The 20,441-nt window shown below is 41.7% G+C and overlaps 4 protein-coding genes across 5 annotated transcripts in view; 2 read left to right on the forward strand and 2 right to left on the reverse strand.

Moving 5' to 3' along the window:
- The window catches only part of adgrv1 (adhesion G protein-coupled receptor V1), a 103,370-nt gene extending 96,597 nt beyond the window's left edge, over nucleotides 1-6,773 (reverse strand). Inside the window, exon 1 of the mRNA XM_069178331.1 lies at nucleotides 6,735-6,773. The gene's annotated coding sequence lies outside the window, so the exon portion shown is untranslated. The remainder of the gene's footprint in view (nucleotides 1-6,734) is intronic.
- Nucleotides 6,774-10,422: 3,649 nt separating this feature from the next.
- Nucleotides 10,423-14,188, forward strand: lysmd3 (LysM, putative peptidoglycan-binding, domain containing 3). Its single transcript, XM_069138417.1, has 3 exons — nucleotides 10,423-10,567; nucleotides 11,580-11,855; nucleotides 12,447-14,188. Exons 2-3 carry the CDS (start codon nucleotides 11,589-11,591, stop codon nucleotides 13,146-13,148), a joined length of 969 nt encoding a protein of 322 aa, XP_068994518.1. The 5' UTR covers nucleotides 10,423-10,567; nucleotides 11,580-11,588; the 3' UTR covers nucleotides 13,149-14,188.
- Nucleotides 14,189-14,282: 94 nt separating this feature from the next.
- Nucleotides 14,283-17,927, reverse strand: polr3g (polymerase (RNA) III (DNA directed) polypeptide G). Of its 2 annotated transcripts, none has more exons than XM_069138419.1 (8): nucleotides 17,520-17,927; nucleotides 16,664-16,795; nucleotides 15,749-15,878; nucleotides 15,215-15,280; nucleotides 15,071-15,130; nucleotides 14,926-14,990; nucleotides 14,589-14,714; nucleotides 14,283-14,457 (listed from the first exon to the last, which is right to left on the reverse strand). In XM_069138419.1, exons 2-8 carry the CDS (start codon nucleotides 16,772-16,774, stop codon nucleotides 14,368-14,370), a joined length of 648 nt encoding a protein of 215 aa, XP_068994520.1. In that variant the 5' UTR covers nucleotides 16,775-16,795; nucleotides 17,520-17,927; the 3' UTR covers nucleotides 14,283-14,367. The 2 variants fall into 2 exon arrangements, with proteins under 2 accessions (XP_068994520.1, XP_068994521.1); XM_069138420.1 differs by lacking the exon at nucleotides 17,520-17,927 and adding an exon at nucleotides 16,975-17,265.
- mblac2 (metallo-beta-lactamase domain containing 2) lies at nucleotides 17,400-20,355 on the forward strand. The gene is made up of 3 exons (XM_069138418.1): nucleotides 17,400-17,983; nucleotides 18,936-19,150; nucleotides 19,618-20,355. The coding sequence occupies exons 1-3, from the start codon at nucleotides 17,542-17,544 to the stop codon at nucleotides 19,789-19,791; spliced, it is 831 nt and encodes a 276-aa protein (XP_068994519.1). The 5' UTR covers nucleotides 17,400-17,541; the 3' UTR covers nucleotides 19,792-20,355.
- The last annotated feature ends 86 nt before the right edge of the window (nucleotides 20,356-20,441 follow it).

The raw sequence follows: 20,441 nt of genomic DNA on the forward strand, positions 1-20,441 counted from the left end.
GCACACACACACACACACATACACATGCATTCATGGATGCGTTTGCCAGAGCGACCACAGTCAGCATATGCATCCAAAAGTCTCAAAGCTCAGATAGACAGCCGGATGACAGTCCAGGACACTGGAGAGAAAACACATTGTCCATCACAAATATCCTGGGCCAAAGGACCAAAAAATGATAGCTGTGCTGAGGGCCTGGCGCTCAAACAAGCCACAAAAAAAAAAAAAACACAACTGTGACTTTACATTCTGAACATCCAAAATTGCTTTTATTGACTTATTTTGTGACTCCGACCTCCGACAGGCAGCTGACTTTTCCTTCCTATCGCATTACTTTATTTTACTGGAACACAAAGCATCCAATAAAGATATATTATATTAACAATACAGTATGTAGTATTGGCTGAATATGTGAAGCATATCACTGTCTTCATCAAAAACAAAACAAACAATGATGGATTGTCAAATGTACTTTTAATACGTCATCAAGCTCAAATGGTATATTACCAACCTTTGGGCTGAAACAATACTGAATCATTCTTTACAAACTCCTAAAGCAGTTGTTTAAATTGGACACTTCCAGCTGACTTCTTTCTTCTTTTCAATATTCAGTCATTTAGAATTATGGTCCTCTTGCACAAGCTTTGGGTTTCTTAGGGCTGGTCATTGAGCTATAACGATGCTCGGCACTCACCATCTAAACTGGTAAATGATAGCACACAAACACGTGAAAATATACACTCAAAAACACAACCTGTTTGTAGAGTATCCCCTCAGTATCCAATGTAATCACTCACTTCTCTTCATTTCTGATAACTTTGTGACACATCTTATCAACATCTTATCTTGAGGGACAAACTATATTTCCTTAATCTCTGATGCACAGCTCATCACCCAACAGCCTTCTGGGAAAGCTCAAAGCACCACGACAAGTCACAGTGATAAGATCAGCGATGGTCTGTGCTGGTTTGAACCCGTCACCTGTCAGTCCTTCTTTAAGCAGCACACCAGTGTTAAGAGCTTGGTTCACCAAAAACTGTTACATTAGATCCCTTGCAAACACATCCCACGCACAGTCACACATTCACTGATCTAGTGAATATCCCTGACAGAGGTGCAGAGGAGGTGTATGGTTGCAGGGCTGCTCTTGGGGTCAGTGCTTGCCGCTGATACCTCTAGGGTTTCTCCTGACAGTGGCCTCTGTGTCGTAATCTTTCGCATCAATTATTCACTGTCGGCATGAGACTTCACAGTCAGACGATGGTAGTAAGCATGACACTGCAAGGTCCCCTTTACAGAACGTGCTATGTGCTGGCTGCAGTTAGTCAGGTGATTGGGTCATTTGCATAAGTATAAGTTATTACAATGGTGAGCGCATGCTGTAATGTCTGACAGTGTCTTATACGAAATATTCTATGTCTCAATTATTTGTCTTATTAATACAGCATCTTACATCCCTTTTGGACACTGGGAGCTTCTCAGTGCAAAATACATCTCTAACCATAATCAAAGACTTTACTTTTGCCCTTGTTATTTTAGTAAGAATACTCTGTATTGCAACCTTTAAAAGTAGAAAGCAATACCCTTACTTCCTCTTTGGTTGAGGGTGTGTGGGATAACAGTCTGTAGCGTTTTAATCAAGGGCTTTCCCATGTGGCATCCCTGCCCTGAGGCTTCCCCGGTCCTGAGACGCCCATGGTGAAGAGTATGTGGTACTATCTGGCAGTGAGTCAAATGCACATGCGCGCGCGCACACACACACACACACACACACACACACACACACACACACACACACACACACACACACACACACACACACACAATATAGAGAGCTCTCCAGTTGTCTGACTATGGGAGGCCTGCAGTGGGCTGTCATTCATCAATCTTACGGCTCTGGTCGGTGATCTGGAGTCAGTCTGGCCACAAAAAGAAACTGCTCTGTCATTAACATCAACTAATATAACAGTGTTCCGGGAACCATTGTGGGTCTCCTCAGTCCAAATTCACACTAAAAACTGCTGCACAAACAGACAGATATAACAAATACTGACAGAGATAAAGTAAAGAGCAACACACAGACACACACACACAGGCAGATGGTGTGGTAGACAGAAAGGCATATACAAAGAAATAATAGTAAAGTAAACCCTTCATGCATTTAGTCTGTATTTAATGTACGGAGTGACTACTCAAGCCAATCCTTTAGAGTTGTAAACATTGGAAAATGAGAGTTGGAGGTCATGAAAAATGCATAATTTGATATTACTCAAGATAGGTGGCAAAAAAGTAATGTAGAAGCTGTTGATGCTGCACCTAAAACACAAAATTATATAAAGTAAATACAATATAAAACCTTTCAATAATGCAACTGATTCATTTAATGCCTATAAACAAAATATTTTTCTTTTCATAGAAAGGCTGCTGTATTAATTCAGTTCAGTTCAGTATTTTTAAGTCTCATGTTATGCGTTTGGCCCAAAACCATGGAGCCTCCTCTGCTGTTTATTGGATTTGTTTCTGTTTGAGCTGTACTACACACTAAGCGATGCCACCGGCCCAATGTGTTTCGAGCCCTACCTCAGAAACCACCCACCGTCCGTTCTCAGCCCGGCGTGGCCACGGCTGCCATTCCCAGTCAACTCACAAGCCCATAATTGCATTTCACAAGTAGTTCCTGCCTCTGGTATTTTTAGATCAGTGAATGTTCTCGCCATACAGAGAAGTTGGGGAGAAGAAATTAAGAAACTTAATAAGCGAGTACAGCTAAAACATACATCATTAAATCTGACAAAACGCTGCATTACTCACAGGGCTTATTTTGGACAGTTATGCCCCGAAAAACAGAATTCTATTTACTTTGAGGGGAAAAACAGGAACCTTAGTTCAACAAAAAGGGGGAGAAAGATTATTGTGAAATGAGAACAGCAACGTCCTGATTTGCAACCAAATTATGCCATTCAACATAAGGGGAGCTAGAACACAGCTGAATGAATACCTCTAAAGAACAAAAATGCATGAGGTCAGCCCTCCAGCTATTGTCAGACGATACTTTTCAAACGAGGCATTTCTCCTTCAGGGGCAAGAGACTGCCAATCAAGTGTGCATTTTACTGTGAAAAAAGAAAGAGAGAGGGAGAGTTTTCCTGAGGTATTGTCCACACGGCCGTGGTCGGCTGCTCTCAAGTTGAGCCAACGGCATCTCGCATCCCCAACTCAAAACAAGAGTTTTTTCTTCTTCTTAGGAAACACTGGGAAAGAAGGGATATAGAAAAAGAAAAGTGGTTCCATTTGAGTAGGAACCAGTGCGTGAGCAATGTAGAGTGTTTTCTAGTTTGAGCATTGCCTGACTGATTAGCCTGTATGACACACAGTGATGGTGGCAGACAGAAAAACACTTTCAGGGGATTAATCAAGGTTGTGCTCTACATAGCCTCACAGACCAAAGGACCAAATTAAAAAGGGTATTACTTCATTGCATGTAACTGGTTAGACCTAGATGAAATGCTAATTGCATTTCAAAAGAGTTCACAAAATGGAGAGGCAACCCAGAATGGGAGTGTATTTTCATTGGAGAAGAAGCGGGACTTTACGATTCACTGACTAGCACACAATTTTAAGGAGCAGGCTTTTGTTTGCTCATGCTCCTTTTTGTGTTTTGTGTGCACTTCTAACATTGCCACTGTTCTCTATCCTTTTTTTTCTTCTTCTACTTTTTGGCATGCTGGCTTCCTCTCCAGCAGAATCCAAATCATCCTATTCAGACTCCCTTCTTTTCTCTCAGCTCTACTCTATCACTTCTAAACAAGGACAAGCACTGCACACACATCCTCGGTACAGTAGGTGTGGGAAGGCCCTCTTTCAGACTTTAGCGGCACTGGAAAACTAAGGGCCAGATGGCAGGATGGAGGAGGAAGCAAATTCCTGAAGTGTAGTCAGCAGACCTTGAGTATGAGAGAAAAATCACACACTGTTTAAAAAAAAAAATGGTACACAATTTATTGAATCACTGATTCAGGATCACTCATTCACTCAACTGTCTGTTATGTAATAGTGACTATGAGAGGGTACACAAGATATGTGCGTGTGAGTCCTGTCATACACTTTGCATTAACACACTACTCAAATTCAATCACAGATTTTTTTTTTTTTTTTTCCACTGGTTTTGGGATTTATTGCCAAGTGATCACAATCTCTTGAAATGTTTTACTCTCCAAGCAATTGTCTGTAATGACAGGCACTGAGTGAAAGTAGATGAATACATCTTTTTACAACCATAAACACAACCCGCCACATCTAAGCCGTGCTCGAATCAACCACCCAAACTTACTTGCGGAATTCCTCTGCCATGACCAACGGCAGTACAATGAGGGAAGTGAGAGATAAACAGAGCAAGACAAGCAAAGAAAGAAAGAGAGGCCGTGGGAGGGGAGGGGGTGGGGAGGGGGGGGGGGGAGTTTGTGCGCAGATGAAATAAGACAAGATGGGTCTTATAGACAGGGATGGTGGACAAATAAAATAAGGTTGAAGGGTTATGAAGAAAATAAATATTTGTGGAAGATTGATGACATACATAAGCAAGTTTGTTTCTCAATAGACACACTTCTTTTTCTGAAACTCACTCTGTCTCTCTGACACGCACATACACACATGTAAAGACCCTATAGTGAAAGGAAGTGGTGGTACAGAGAGGAGACAATATAAGGATAGATGGCCACAATGTCCTACTAGCAGAACACAAGTGTGACCCACTCAACCTGACCTGTCTAAATTAGGACAGGAAGCAGGGGGCAGCGATGTGTTCCACGTGGGTCCACGTGGGGTAAAACTCATTGGGATTTATGACCACAGAGAGGGACCCATGTGGAGGTCCATTCATCTAAAGAATGGGATCAATGAAGAACAACCAAGGGTGTGTTCATTTATCAAATTAGGTTGTGGAGCTTAGGGATAACATGTCATGCAATGATCAGTAAAAAAAAAAAAAAAAGAATAGATGCTTTCAACACTCCTTGAAACTTAATTAAATTTGTTCTGAGTCTAGCCAAGCTAATGTGAACCAGAGCGCACAGCCTTCCTGAATGTTCTTTGGGTTTTCTCTGTTTTGATATCTGAGCAAAGATTGTTGCTCTGTGTGTTTCCTGCACTGATTTTCCATGCAGTTTTCAAGTTGAAATGAAACACAGCTGCTTTACTTTACCTGGATTAAAATGCCATTACCAGAGACTATAAAGCACAAAGAGGACAATGAAAATATCTGAAATTAAATAAATGTTTTCCTATTTGTGATGTAGTGTTTTTATTCACAATTCTTTAATGTTGTTGGACCTGCCACAGGAAATAATCAGGCATTGTTCTCAGACCAGCAGGTAGAAAAGGCTGTAAGGACAAAGGCTGTAAGCCTTTTCTGACATCAAAGAGGTCAGAGTTCACGTTTAATACTTGAATGGAGATGCCCGGCAGATGCATGAGGGTTCCATGTTGCCTCTCTTGAAAACAACGTATAACAATAAGCGTGTGTGTATGTGTACATGCACGCGTATAGTCCAATGTATGAACGTGTGTTTATGAGAGTTGACAGCAAGGTCATGGCTGAGGGTTCAGTGCAACGGCCGTACTACACTCGTCTCACAGGGAACAATATGTGGTTGGTCAGACCCACTAAGCAGACCTCAGGATTGTTGGCCATCGGTGGCGGCCCACCCCTTTCCTGTCCCTCTGCTCCAAGGACAACAACTACTAAAACATGATACTGTCTCCTGTGCGTAAGCATGGTCTGTCAAATGATTTTTTTTTTTTTTGAAAACAAAGTAGCCTATTAAAATCCCAGAGAATGTTATAACAGACTTATTTATGACTTAAATGTGTCCAGTCATTAAATCTGACATCAACATCATCAGGGTTTATACACATTGTAACATTAAACCTGATGAAGGCAGCTTAGATAAACAATAGGAGTATGGCATGGCATGAGTAGCCTTTGTCTTAATTAGACCACATTAGATCTCGTCTTATTTTCAACTCAGAAACAAAACTATTATGTATTACTTTTCTTGTTGGACAATTTCCTGCATTTGTATTTTCCTCTTTGAGCCAATAGCACGTGTTCCTGGTCTCTTCAATGTCTCCTGCTGTCTGCCCACAGCAGGGCAAATCCCCCCCCCCCCCCCCCCCCCCCGGCCAAATATCACATCATCGAGAAGCAATACACAGGAAGGACAAGAAACACAGATGAACATGCTTCATCGCAACTTTTGTTTTCTAATGATCACCTATAAATCTCAGAAAATGTTTCTTATAGCCCACTTAAAATCCAATCTGCTCGCTATGCACAATACAGAAAACAGTTTGGACTACAAAGTGCACTTTGATAGCAGAGACCTCCATCGAGGCCTCAGCAGATCGCCTCCAATAGCAGCGAAAATACTATATCCATGACGAGGAGCCAGACGAGGAGCTAAATATCAGACACTGAGCAGCAGAGAGAAAAGGGGGGGGGGGGGGGGGGGGGGGTAAGCAGAGGAAGAGACAAAAGCCGTCGCTAACCGCTAAGCTAGCGGAGATGAGGAGCTCGGAGGTCCAAAATTTGCAAGGAATTTAACAACACGGGAGTTTCCGTGGATAAAGAGTTGAGATTCAAAATGAACCGCTGCACAGTAAGATTTAGTGTTGGTTCGTTACGAAGGTAAGTTTGGCACAGCACAGTAACAAGAGGAAGTGACACCTTCAGCTTACCGCGACGTCAGACCCACACTCAGGATCCAGGATCAACATCTTCTAATGCCCAAATTTGCAATGTTATAATGAAAGTGACATTTTTTTTTTTTTTTTTGATCCGCACATGAATCTGCTCCAAAATCTAAAGGGTCGGCCACGTGCTACACCCTTCCAGCAAGTTTCATGAAAATGAGGCTGATGGCTTTTTTATACAGGCAGCCTGCTGACAAAGAAACACACCAAAAAAAACCATTACCTCCTTGGCATAGAAAACAGCTTAAATCCAAATTAAAAGAACCAACAACACACGACTTCCGTGCGTGTGCAAACATTGTTGTGTCCCAGTTAACCTCATCCTTCTTTATTCTGGACAATTCTTCTACAATATTCTTCAAATTCATTTAATTAAAGAATGTTTTGCTGTATTTGAAAAATGTGGAGAAACCCTCCTCATCTCAGCTCTGCAAGCGCCAATGTGTGACTAAAAATGTGTCGCTCAAAAAAAATGCTTCAGGAATTTGGTTCCCTGTTTCAAAATTGTTGATACCTGTGGCTCATTAACTCAAATAAGCATTCAGAGAGCTCAGTCAGATCCCTGGAGGTACACTTGGGTCATCTTTTAACCAAAGCACAGTAAATTGTTCTACTGCATGAAGGAGGAAACGTTCATTTGAGAGAGAAGTGGGGAAGGAGGTGCCCTCTCAAAGTGTGAAAATGGAAACCAGACCATAACTAATATGAATTGTACAGTGCATAGGTCTTTTGGTTTTCTCTTCACACATCATAAAAAAAAAAATCTAGATAAGAAGCATACGCTGAAGAGAAGCCACGTAGCCTATAATCTTTTGTGTTGACTTGTAAACTGTGCTATATAACCAAAATATTCTTTGCTTTCCTCGGGCCTTTCAACATGCCAAAAAAAAGATAATATAGGTACAGAAAAACTAAATAATTGTGTTTAATGATAAGTAATAATGAACTACTGTGCATCCCAAAAACAATCTTAGATGTCTTTGAATATTAAGCAGCTATCAAGTCATGCAAAGTTTCCATTCAGCAGATAAAGACTTCACAAGTCTTGCCCCCAACAGTGATGGTGCACAGATGAGTCGAGCAGCGTAGCCTGTTGCACAGTGATGGAGTGCGTTTAGAGCTGTGCCTTCATCCACTCTGTTCCTACTATCACCACACACTGAGAATGCAAGCCCTCTCATCCCCATCAAACATCAATCTCATCCTGTCAACTATGTGCAACACTCCAGCACCTTTCCTCAATGAGCAGACTGTGTTTACGGCACTGCCCCCTTTTGTACTTTGCAGCCATTAGGGGGGGTGAGACAGAAGGGGAGAGAGGCAGGCAGTAAAACAGTTTCCGCCCAGTGAATCACATTCAGACCCTCACACAGGCGAATGGGGGCTGACCCCTGCCAGGCGATGACATAAACACTGACAAACAAAGGAGCTGATGTCTGAGCAAGTGAGGATCTCAGAGGATCCCAATCTGCAAAAACAAACTCACATGTGGTCATGGAATGACAGAAATAGCGATTGTGGGTTCGATGAATCAAATAGGGATTCTCTCATGGCAAGTTCTGCTATTTCTTTGCAAACAAAGAAGAAACAAAGTAATTCAATATTGTCACTCTTTCTGAAAAGATACATATCCGAAACAGTTAACAGTAAAGGCTGGTGCTGAGGAAGAGCAGGTGTAGCTGCTGAATGGATACAGAAACAGCTCCCACCCTTCCTCTCCAATGAGAAAAAGGATTTAACTCTGCTGAGGCACCACAGAGAGGAGGCAACAAAAGAGATTTGCAAGGGACGCACCAAGATGACATCATGTCAAATCAATTAAGAGATAAGAAGGACATATTAAATTATTCAAGGACTGAAAACCCCACCCCATTAAATGCTGTAAATTAGGGAGCCTGGACATCTGCGTATAAAATACTCAAAGAAGCAGCAGCACAATGAGGCTACAGGCACCACTCGTTTATTTAACAGTAGCAGCACATGTGCGCAACTCCAAAGTGTGCCAAGATTACTTATGGCCCGAGTAAGCCTATAGATTAGTCAGCGGAGTCTTTATGAGAGGGTCCCCTGCTCACCATGTGTGGCAGTTGTTGTTTTATTTCAGTGGGAGAGAGAAAACCAACACAAAGCGCAGTAATCACACTGGAGATCCTGGATGTAACCATGGAAGCGTTTGTCTCCGTCCTCAATGGGCTACCCGGCCATTCATTTGCTGATTGCGCTGAATCAATATTTAGGCTTTTCAATTTTATTAGCTGCTCCGGGGGGTATTTTTGGCACAGCGCAAAAAGAAATTAGCAGTGGCCAACCACTTTTAATCGTTTTCTTATAGTCTTGCACAATATGTCTGCTGGAGCTGTCTGGCATAATTGATGAGGAGTATCGCTACTCATTTGTTTCCTTTATTCTCTGCACTATTAATCTCGCTACAACTGGCAAGAGCGGCTGAAGTCACCAATCATTTCTGATTTACTGAAAAATAAATCTATAAAACGTCTCCATTGTCCTGGAGACTGAATGTGTCACAAAGACGCATCATCCTCAGGTCTTTCTTTGAAATCAATCCAAAGTTTTGCTGGTCGCCACACATCCTTATACTATGAGCCTATAAACACAATGACAGACAGAGAAATCTTGGGGAAAAAAGACATAACATAAATCATGTCAACTTACCTGACACCTTACTTGGCCTCCTAGTCCAAGATGAATTACTATAATATATGTATTGCTGAGGATAACATCGGTCCCGGGGTCTTCCTCAGCTCCACCTCTTATCAAATAGCAGCCAGTAAGTGCATTGTTTTTGTACTGTTCAATAAAAACCTTGCGTGTCGGTTATTCCTTCAGCAGCTTTTAGTTCCCGGTGAACAACATGGGATGAAGCGCGTCTGACATCTCACGGGACTGAAGCCGGGAGAAATAACGGGAGACGGAGCGGTTCCCCGGTCTGTTCAAGACCTTCTTCTTTCTACTCACAACTCCGCGCTCCTGCAGCTATGTGGGAGCTCCTCGCTTACTGTACCAACACCGCTCACTGTCCCCAATACAAAGATTAGTTTGCTGCTACTCAGACTCAAGCTCGTCCTTCGGTCGCTGACTAATGAGACAAGATGTTTTAATCCCATTTGTCTCTCAGGGGTGCACACCATGGTGCACCGAGTGTGCTGGCGGACATCGCCACCCTGTGGGCGGAATAGGCATAGCCGGAGCCGCTGTCCTCTCCACCGCTGTTTGCACTCTACGTGAACTTTGCACTTTTTTTTTTACTTAACTAACTTGAAATCAGATACCAAATTTTTCAATTGACACAAATACATGCAATTTATTTAGGAAATGCGTCAATGTTCACGAGAACACGTAACCATGCTGGTTTGGTTGTATTTTAATTGACAAAACAGTTGGTTTAACCAGACAAATTGTAGTAAAATATGAGTACAGGCGAGTTTTGTTTTTTTTTGTTTTTTTTTAATTATTTTTTTTAAATAACATTATTTTGTTTTATCCAAAATCTCGCTAGTTGAACGATCTGCCTCTAAAAAAAGAAAATAACCGATCGTTTGGCGCCACCGTGTGATTTAAACCGAGCATCTTTTTTTTTTTTTTTGGGGGGGGGGGGGGGGGGGGGCGTCGTCAGAGATAACGTCATTACGTAAGTATTTTTGTTGACGTGGCGTGAGCGGTAGCCGTTAAACCGTCGCTAGCAGGTAGGTAACGATCCCAACGGCAAGGTGAGACCGAAGATTACCCCGTGCAAGTATGGACACGATTGAGGACAACTGACTTGCTCGGTGTTCATTTTTTTTTTTTTCCCCCCCCAGGTAAAGGCATTTCTTTTATATTCATCAACCGTGGCCACTGACCCAACAGAACATAACAAAGCTCACCAAAACGTTAGCTACCGGACCGCACTAGCCCAGCCGTAGTCCGCTAAGCAGAATTACGCTCCTTGTTCGTTATCAAACTCGCAGGTAACTTAATTTAAAACACGGGTTTAATAATCGGATAATCACACACCCCTTTGTGTGCCGGGTTAAGAAGATCATTATCGGTACGCTTACGGTCAAACACTTTTAAAAGTGAAAGCTGCTTCTGACCGAGCTGAGGATCTTGAGGATGGACGACACTTGATCGTGCTGAAAAAAAAGCTTCAATCTTAATTCCTGAGAGTCAGAGTGATGTTTTTTTTGTTTTGTTTTCGTTGTTTTGTTAGTATGCGGAACATCCTCCATACAGCTGACAGAAACGTATAATTGTTTTAAGTGAACTTCCTTGCTTCCTCTTTCTGGTTATTGCGTTTTTTGTTTTGTTTTTGCAGCGAAATAAATGTTAAATTTGGCTCTTTTATGGTGCCATAAAGTTCCTGTAGGATGTCATTCATTCACGTCCTTTTCATATTTCTACAGTTTCACTGATCTTTGTAAATTTTATTTGAATTAATGGATATCTGACAGCTGGAATAAGACTAAGGAATTAATCCTTATAAAGACATTTACTTTAATCTTTATCCCTCTATTATAAGTAGTGAGACTAAAGACATCGAAAGTCGCCCGCACGTACAGGCGAAACTTTGATGCCCTATCTGTCAAGTTACAGTTGCAAAAAGTTTGCTTTTAGGTGTCATGTGAATTTATCGTATTTGACAGGATATCCCTCTCTTGTTGTAAACTTCACTCCCTCCTACGTTTGTTTTTGTCCCGACTCTGTGATTCAGCTTAGTAGTTGGAAGTTTCCCTTTTGTTCCCGAGGAGTAAATCAACTTTACTGTTATCTTAAAGAATATGCCGTACAAGTTGAGGATGCTCAAGTATCGCTTTGCTTCTCTCCAAACAGTGAAGAAAAATGTCCAGTAGAAGCCAGCACTATGGGTTCCAGTCAGCCACCGTGGTGCAGCCTGCCAATGGCGGCCATGCCTACCTGTTTGGAAACAATGGCTCGGAGAACGACCTGTCGGAAGAGGATGGAGAAAGCTACGAGCTCCGGCCACGTGGCAGAGAGAGACTGCGAAGGAGCACGTCCAGAGAGAGGATGGATGATATTATCTACCTGACCAGAGACATCCAGGAGGGTGACACCCTGAACAGTATTTCCCTGCAGTACCATTGCTCGGTAGGTCTTTGCTTCGATCTTTGTGTGTCCGTCGTTCCTCTTCTCGGGAAGCACTCGCTAAAACAATCAATTCTACACATTTGTTTCTCCCTTCTCTACTCTACATTACACACTTTGAGCCTTCATACATTTAGGACGTCAAAACATTATTGTTGTTTAGTTTATTACCTTAAAGAAGAATCAACTTAACAGTTGATCTGTGGAAATTATAAAGATGGTATGTTAGACATAACTTACTTAAGAAGTTTTAAGTTGTATCTGAAGACGAGTCAAATAATCTTAATGCATTATGATGTATATGCAGTGAGAGATGGGGCATTATAATACAATATTTAGCTTCAGATTGATAAGCTTGTGAATAAAACGTAGAATATGTGTTCTTTGTACCATCATAAGATACAAGAGAAATTCCCAGAAGTCTTGACTAAAATTTGTGTTTTATCACATGCTTGTGAAAATAACACCACTATAATTTCATGGTTAGTTCAGAATCCACAATGTTTAGAGGGCAGAGAATTTACCAGCATTTTGTAAGTCTGCACAGTTTGTAAGCAGTTTATTAAATCCGTCTGTCTTCTGTGTGATTTGTAGGTGGCTGACATTAAGCGTGCCAACAACTTCCTGACAGAGCAGGACTTCTTTGCTCTGCGTTCGGTTAAGATTCCCGTGAGACGCTTCAGTGTCCTCACCGAGACTCATAGCACTGGTCCTCTGAAATCTGCTTCCCCCACGGGCGCCAGACACCTGGCCCAGATTTCACCCATTACATCCCTCCCTTCCGAGTCCTCCACAGACTCTTCTTCTTCTTCTTCTACTGACAGTGTGGAAGGATTTCTCCTGGAGAAGGACAAGGACATTGAGCAGCTCGTGAAATCCACAGGACCGTCTCGGAGCAGCCTCAATGAGGTTGTGTCCTCATTGACGACGACGCAGCAGCAGCAGATGCAGCAGCAGCCGCTGCTGGGAGAAGTTGAGTATAAACCAGCACAGAGAAAAGATCCTTATTATGGGGCAGATTGGGGCATGAGATGGTGGACAGCTGTGGCCATCATGCTGGTTGTTGGCATTGTCACACCTGTGTTTTATCTGCTGTACTATGAGGTTCTTGTGAAAGCTGACGTCAGCCATCATGGCATTCCTACAGAAGCTCATGGCGACATTTCTCATGGACATATTGATGGCAATAATTTGGTCCTTCCCGCTGCAGAAGACAACAATGCAAGGGCTGGACCTGAGCATGTGGTTAATGGAGCTATACATGGACCCGGTGTGGACAAAGCAGGAGATGGTTAACGTGGGAGCCTTGAGAAAAAAAAAATAGCAAGGGATTATAATTTATACAAATCTGTTCTTAACTTGGAGACCTAATAAAACCAGGCGGATGTTCCCATTTTTGAGTAGTTATTAACTTAATACATCAGTGCAATGTGTCTGGCTCAGACAATGTGGTAGCTGTCATTTGAAATAATTGAGAGAGCAGAAATAAGGGTGTGGCCACAATCATTCCTTGTCTCTGTCCAGTTATATGTACATGCTTATCATCAAGGAGCGTTGACGGGCTAAAAATGGGTCCAAACACGCGGCGTGTGACTTGTTTTGACAGACAAATGTTATAATGGGTGGAACTTTTTCTAAACGGATACATTTCAGAGTCATCAGCATCCAGAAGACGTGAGAAATTGCGTCTTAAGAAATTCAGAAACAACCTAAGGACAGATACCGACACTCTAATCTATCTCGGTTTATTCAGTGATGGATCAGTGGCTGCACCCTTAGTGAATCATGAATTCTGTGGATTTGGTTTAAAGCTGTTTTTACTCAGTTTGGACCAGCTGCATTTTTTTTGCCATGCTAGTTATAGCGTAATTTTCAACAGAATTTGTTGGACAAGTACGACTGCTGCCATTGTGTTCAATTAGAATTAATTTATTTCAAGACTAATGAGCATTAGTCTTCACTTACACTATCAGTATTGGGACTTACCAGTTAAATTATGTTTTTGAATTTCCATTAGATTTGCTTGAATCTGTCTTTGCTTTAGCTTGCCTGGAGAGAAATGCATTTCTTTCATTTAAAAACAAAACTAAGAGCATGGTGAGGAAAATGGGAAATGCACAGTATTCCCACAATGACTCATACTTGTAATTATGTGAAATTTTAGACTTTGTTATACAGTATAGCCCTTTTATTTTATCACCGTGTTCACTTGACATTTTATGACAAAGCATCATGTGTTGTGGACAGTATGTGCCTTTCAACCTGTGGAAATTGTCTACAGGCTGAAGAATAAATAAATCTATTTTGAATAAATTATTGCCGCTGTGCACACATTTGGCCATTTCTTATTTACATTTAAAGAAAGCTTCCTAACATCACGCAAAATAGAGCAAACAAAGCATCTCTCTGCTAAACAATATTCCAAACGTATCTACAATATTTAACAAAAAGAAACAATCGCGATGCGATTGTTTACGTTGACAACACAGTACAGTCGAGTTTTAGTCACGTTGTCTCAGTATGTTGCTTCACCATCCATGTTATCATCACTGCCTGCACCAAAGTCTTCGCCATTGTCAAAATAGCTTTCGATGTAGTCGTTATCCTGCACGGAAACAAAGGAGACATGGAGAAAGTACAATATTAGGTCTGGTTCTTACATATTGACATTATTATGTCAACAAATTTGGCAAAACAGCTTTATAATTATAATAATTATAATAGTTATAATCACACCTCTTCAATATCCTCTTCATCATATGCTTCTGCTTCCAGTTCCTCCTCTTCCTCCTCCTTCCCTTTTTTCTTTTCAGTCTCATCGTCTGATTTCTCAGGATTCCCGTCATCTTTCTTTGCCAGTTCCTGAGATATTAACACTAAATTATTTATATAAAACATTTGGTAGCTCAGGAGGACAGGCATATTTTTTTTGTTAAGTACATTTACAACCTTAGTTCACACATGCTGAACCAACTTCATAAATAGGTGCCATCAAGTACCCAAAGAGACAACGACAAATTTAACAAGTACATGTAATGCTCAGTAGTTGACCATAAAGTAAGGAGAAGCTTACATCTAATTTAGTCAGCATGGCCTCCGTGTCTTTGTGTGATATCTTCGCAGTTTTCGTCTTTGTGCCTGTTGTAGTAAAGCATGTTGTCTTTATTCTTGGAGTCACAGAATTACATCTCACTACATAAACGATGGGTTTATCATACCTGCTTTAGGACGAGGCTTTTTACTTTGGGGCCTCAATTCTTTTGGAAACAGGTTCCAGTCTAAAATATGAAGAATCACGTTTGCATTATTTTCCATTTTCTCTAAATTTGCTTTAATACCATGAAATTGTGTTATGCAAGTACCTGGAGCCCAATTCGCATCTTCAATCTGGCTTCGCTTCAGGTATCTCTGCGTGTATCTCTCCACTTCTGTTTCATGTAAAGAAGAACAAGTTCTGCCTCAACACACTGTTAAACAAGTTTCAAATCACTCTCACAACACAAGTTTATCAGAGAGGATTAACACAAACCACTGAATGCATGACTGTTGTCAACAATAACTATCAGGTTCTTGTCCATAGTGTTTTGCAAAAAAAAAAAAAAAAGCATTTTACAACAGTGAAGACAAGTCACTGTAAAGACATTAAATCTACTGCGTGTTGTTGATATTTTTAGGTCATTGCTGAACAAGAGAACTCAGAAAGGCCTGTAATTCCAAACCAAAGAAATCATTAAAACCAGAAGATGAGACAGCAACCATAACTCAATATTCTGCCTCTTCTTTTCCGAGATATGACTCTTCATTAAATGTTTCAGGTCGTAAAGGCTGCTTTATCTTCCCTCACAGCAGCATTTCTACAAGACATCAGGTTTCTAATGCACCTCTCGCCTCCTCACCTGAATTATTGGACTGAGGCTTGATGTTGTGTGGCAGCCGTTGCATTATTCCCCTCATCTCCTGTTTTAAGGCCAGCATGTAGTCCTCATCTTCACCAACTTTCAGTGGAACTGGCTTAAATTCTGTGCTCTACAGAAATACAGTGACATTTAACTTGATGGAGATAATAACAATTAACTATTACCAGTATGTTTCTTTTTCATAGGTAGATTTGATTGAACCTTGATCAACAGTATGGAGCAGATGTGGCAATACTCAAAAATCTATATTGAGGCACTATAGGTGGTAGTTGTTTTTACAACATCTGCTGTTTATTCTAGTACCAAATTGATTTTAACCTTGATTAAAGGGAAATTAAAATGCAAACCAAGTTAGGCTCTACAGCATTTTCTGTATAAACAACTGCCATTGGGCCATTTAATAAAATCAGAAGTACAAAGTTGTGTCCCTGTTGTCTGGGGGACTTGCGACATGTGCAAACTCTGTTGATATTCTTTTTGATCACTCTTCATTTATGCCAAATAGAAATGCAACATACACTTTTACATAGTTTCAAACAGATCTAAATATAATCAACACTTTATTATTCAAGTCTACTATTCAAATTCCACTACGATTTCACCCGTCTCTTTGAAATGCCAACTAATACTGATGCATTTAAAGGTTTGGATTCAAACTTTTCCACAATTTTGCTCACTTTGAGGCCTTAGAGTTGAATTTAATATACTGAAATGTGATACGTCATCTTGGGCTCTTTTCCTCTCTCTCTCTGTGTGTGTGTGTGTGTGTGTATATATATATATATATATATATATATATATATATATATATATATATATATATATATATATATATATATATATATATATATATATATATATATATATAAAAAGAGTGCGTTGGTCGGTACTTACTGGAAACAGCGGCGTGGGCCCCACCCTGGCTTCTGGCATGTTGCCTCTGCCAATACCCAGAGCATCAATGTTGAAGGTAAAGGCCGCTACCCCGCGGCCCCTGCCTGCCATGGCTGCAAGCCTCCTCTGTACCTGCAACACAAGAGTCCACACGTCCTCAGTCAGCTGCACTGTCAAACACGTGTTGACACCAGTCAATGTAGTACAGCTTATCGCTTTTAATATGAGCTTGCCGGGCGACGCGGCATTAGTCAGCACTGAAATATGACATCAGAGACGTATCGAGACGTACAGCAAGTAGAAATACTCACTTAAGTACAGTTAATAAACTGCTCCCAATGTGGAGCTCCTAAAAGTCGTCTATGTAGTTCAGGGCTATACCACAGCATGAAGCCTTTACTGAATCTCCGTGTTTTCAGTTTTCGAGTTTACTATTCGCGGAGCAGTTTTATCTGTCGTTCGGCACGTAAACTAACTCCTGAAAAAAAAAAAAAAAAAAAAAAAAAAAAACACAAAAATACAGCTAAACCTAATGGAAATTTGAATGGCTTTGCTAACAACCGGCTTGGCCGCCTGAGTAAACCATACACACACTCAGCATGCGTAAATGTGGCTTTAACTCGTCCCGCCCCTGCGTGACGTTCAGGAAGGCGTGTCTTATTTTCAGCCAGTAGCAGTCCGCTTTTGGCTGTCGTCATTTTTCTGTTTGCCCAATGAGCATCCTCTCCTCCTACAAGGGTGTGTCGTCGGCCACCATCACGTTAACCTCAATGAAAACATATCACCTCTAGCTAAAAGGCTAGTTAACGCATCTCCGCAAAAATCACCCGGCAGCACAAAACCCGCCGAAGCTTACCTCGACCAGTGCATGAACTGGGATGTCTGCAGCCGACTGGTACGCTCACAAATCGCTCGGAGACGGACTCTTCTGGATCCAGGAGCGTTTCTACCAGTCGGAAAACCGGGCCAACATCTGGCTGCTCCGCGGCACACACCAGGACGTGGTGATAGATACGGGTCTGGGCTTGAGGAGCTTACCTGACTACATCGACGGCAAGGGGCTGCTGGGTAAAGATCCGCAGAGGAAGAACCCGCTGCTGGCCATCGCCACCCACGCCCACTTCGACCACTCGGGTGGTCTGCATCAGTTCCAACAGGTGGGCGTCCACAGCGCGGAGGTCGATGCCCTGGCCAACGGAGACAACTTCGAGACGGTCACCTGGCTCAGCGACAGGGACATAGTCGAGGCTCCCAGTCCAGGATGGAGGGCAAGGAACTACAAAGTTAAGGCTGTGCAGCCCACACACATACTGCAGGAGGGTAGGTATGGGATTCAGCCTTTGCACAAATGAAATGTGGTGGAGACATACGACGACTTCACGATGGACGGTGCACAAAGCGTATGTTCCAAAGGATGTTGAATCTGCTTATACGGGGTTACAGAGGTACATAACACTAAAGAGTTCAGGGTTAGGCCATGTCAAGCCCCACATTAAGCAAACTGTATTGATCACTTGTGAGACAACATCCTCGTTTCTCATCTACCTACAGCTGCAGAGCTGTTCTATTTTAAGCCATTGTTCTGATGACTTTGATGGATTCGGTTACTTCAGAGAAAGAGAGAGGAAGAGTTTGCAGCGACTTGCCAGGCACCTAATGAAAAGCGTCCCACAGAGCAGAAATGACCTCACAACATTGATCAAGCCACGACCCAACATTCTGAGGGAAGATATACAGCTAAATTAGCTATTATATCTTATTAGGATAGATATTGAAGATCAGACAGTGGTGAGCTGAATAAATGTACATGGTAAACCGAAATCTGATGCTGTACATACTAGGTATATTGTCAAAAGGCATGCATCACTAGAATTCTAGCAACAGGAGCTGGTCTAAAAGTGAATATGTTAGCCTACCTAGTATTGTTGCAGAGTGCAATTTCTGCACTGCCAGTCAATACTGTACGCCGACTTGTTTTGCTGTGTCAGAGTCACTGCTGCAGTGCAGCTGGACTATCTCATTGCTTCGGATTGTCCGCTTTAGCCTTTTGCCACAATGTGCAGCTCATACCTGGTCTGGATCAAATCAATGTCAGATGCAGACCCTGCAGCACAAGTGGGAAACATAAATATAATTCTGATTTGATTCCAACCAGTTGAAGTATGAGGAATGTTTAGTTTGAATACAAGTCTGGGAATGTGTTGCACACTCCCTTATGTTGGTGAATGATTCGAAAAATATTGTAACAGCTCACTCTCTTTCTCCTGTCCAGGTGATGTCATTAACCTAGGCGACAGACAGCTGACAGTGCTTCACATGCCCGGTCACTCTCGGGGAAGCATTTGCCTCCATGACCGAGAGAATAAGCTGTTATTTAGTGGGGATGTTGTGTATGACGGCGCCATGATCGACTGGCTGCCCTACAGCCGCGTCAGTGACTACATCAGCAGTTGTGAGCGTCTGGTCGGGCTTGTGGACAGCGAACAGGTAACACTGAAACACACCAGAGGGCAGCCGAATCATTTAGGTTAGGTTAGGTTAGGTAGTTACTTTATTAATCCCCGAGGGGACATTTTTCAGCTCATAGCTCTACTTTCTTTTCAGATTAATTGATTTTTGATGGCACAAGACAGTTTATATCATCATTTCAAAGATTTCTAATGGAAAGGTCATGTTCCTGTATTGGAATTTTGTACACAACCAGCGTCTAGAACATGCACAATTAAGGCAATAAACTGTCATTTATTCACTACTGTTCACTACCTCAAGTGGATTCTACACTTAACCAACAACTGTTTCTCTAAAACATGTAGTTTTTAAAAAAAAAAAATAATTAGTCAATCTAGGTTTGTATTCACCTAGAGAAATTCAGCTTGAAAGTCAAACAACTGATAATCTAGTAACACCTGTGGCATCAATTGAAATGTTGAATAACTGTAAAATCCATTGAACAGGTTGACCAAGTCCTTCCAGGGCACTACAACACTTTTGGGGCAAAGCGGCTCCATCGGATTGCGTCCACATATATCAGCAGAGCTGGAACATGCCCTGCAAAGTTCTCCACAATGGCCTGGAGTACTCTGGCCGGGGTGGCACTGCGGGCGTTTAACCCACGGAGTGCCTGCTGATGGGAGGGGATCGGGAAGCTGGAAGAAGGACAGGTGCCGAAATATAAAAGGGTTCAGTATGGAGGACATGCAGTAGGGTGAAGAGGGGGTGATTCCCCCCTTTATCTGTAACTTGATGTAACGCTGTTTATTTACCTATGTAATTCAACACAAATCATATAATTGCCAAACTTCAAGTCAAATGCCCCTTCCGGGTTACATAAGTCAATAATCAGCGTCATATGAAGCATACAATGTAAAGTATTTATTAGTGTGAGTGTATTATATACTGATGAATAATGATGAAAATGTTGGTCTCGGTATAACTAGATGTACGATTTTTATACTTTCAGCAGATGTGAAGTTACAATAGCACAACAATGGTACAACTCGGCACTGCAAACACAAAAGAGGGAGCTTTGGGTGTTTCTCTGAGACATATGAGACAGAGTCAATATGGCCATAGCATTTCTCTATGCATATTACAATGTCGACTACCTCCTATGTTTGTAATAGTGCTTTGTACTATTTACTATTCTACGGCTTTGCTATCGAGACACTGACAATAAAGTCTCTGTTCTACCTGCCTTTGTCGATTCTTCTACAGCATAGACTGCTGCAGCCTCCAAATGGAATTGCTTCTTCAGTCATTCACGTAACGTCATCTCTGA

This window comes from Embiotoca jacksoni, unplaced genomic scaffold, assembly GCF_022577435.1.
Source record: "Embiotoca jacksoni isolate LCO1_2020_lvr unplaced genomic scaffold, fEmbJac1.0.p SCAF_8, whole genome shotgun sequence".
Taxonomy (NCBI): Eukaryota; Metazoa; Chordata; class Actinopteri; family Embiotocidae; genus Embiotoca; species Embiotoca jacksoni.

What these genes read in the sequence shown, in the direction of transcription:
- lysmd3 (XM_069138417.1), top strand. Translation starts at nt 11,589, where the DNA reads ATGTCCAGTAGAAGCCAGCACTATGGGTTCCAGTCAGCCACCGTGGTG. An exon ending in CCCTGCAGTACCATTGCTCG is followed by an intron (nt 11,856 to 12,446) that starts GTAGGTCTTTGC and finishes TGTGATTTGTAG; the next exon opens with GTGGCTGACATTAAGCGTGC.
- polr3g (XM_069138419.1), bottom strand. Translation starts at nt 16,774, where the DNA reads ATGGCAGGCAGGGGCCGCGGGGTAGCGGCCTTTACCTTCAACATTGAT. An exon ending in GGCCCACGCCGCTGTTTCCA is followed by an intron (nt 15,879 to 16,663) that starts GTAAGTACCGAC and finishes GTATTTCTGTAG; the next exon opens with AGCACAGAATTTAAGCCAGT. An exon ending in GCCTCAGTCCAATAATTCAG is followed by an intron (nt 15,281 to 15,748) that starts GTGAGGAGGCGA and finishes TACATGAAACAG; the next exon opens with AAGTGGAGAGATACACGCAG.
- mblac2 (XM_069138418.1), top strand. Translation starts at nt 17,542, where the DNA reads ATGTCTGCAGCCGACTGGTACGCTCACAAATCGCTCGGAGACGGACTC. An exon ending in CACACACATACTGCAGGAGG is followed by an intron (nt 17,984 to 18,935) that starts GTAGGTATGGGA and finishes TCTCCTGTCCAG; the next exon opens with GTGATGTCATTAACCTAGGC. An exon ending in GGCTTGTGGACAGCGAACAG is followed by an intron (nt 19,151 to 19,617) that starts GTAACACTGAAA and finishes TCCATTGAACAG; the next exon opens with GTTGACCAAGTCCTTCCAGG.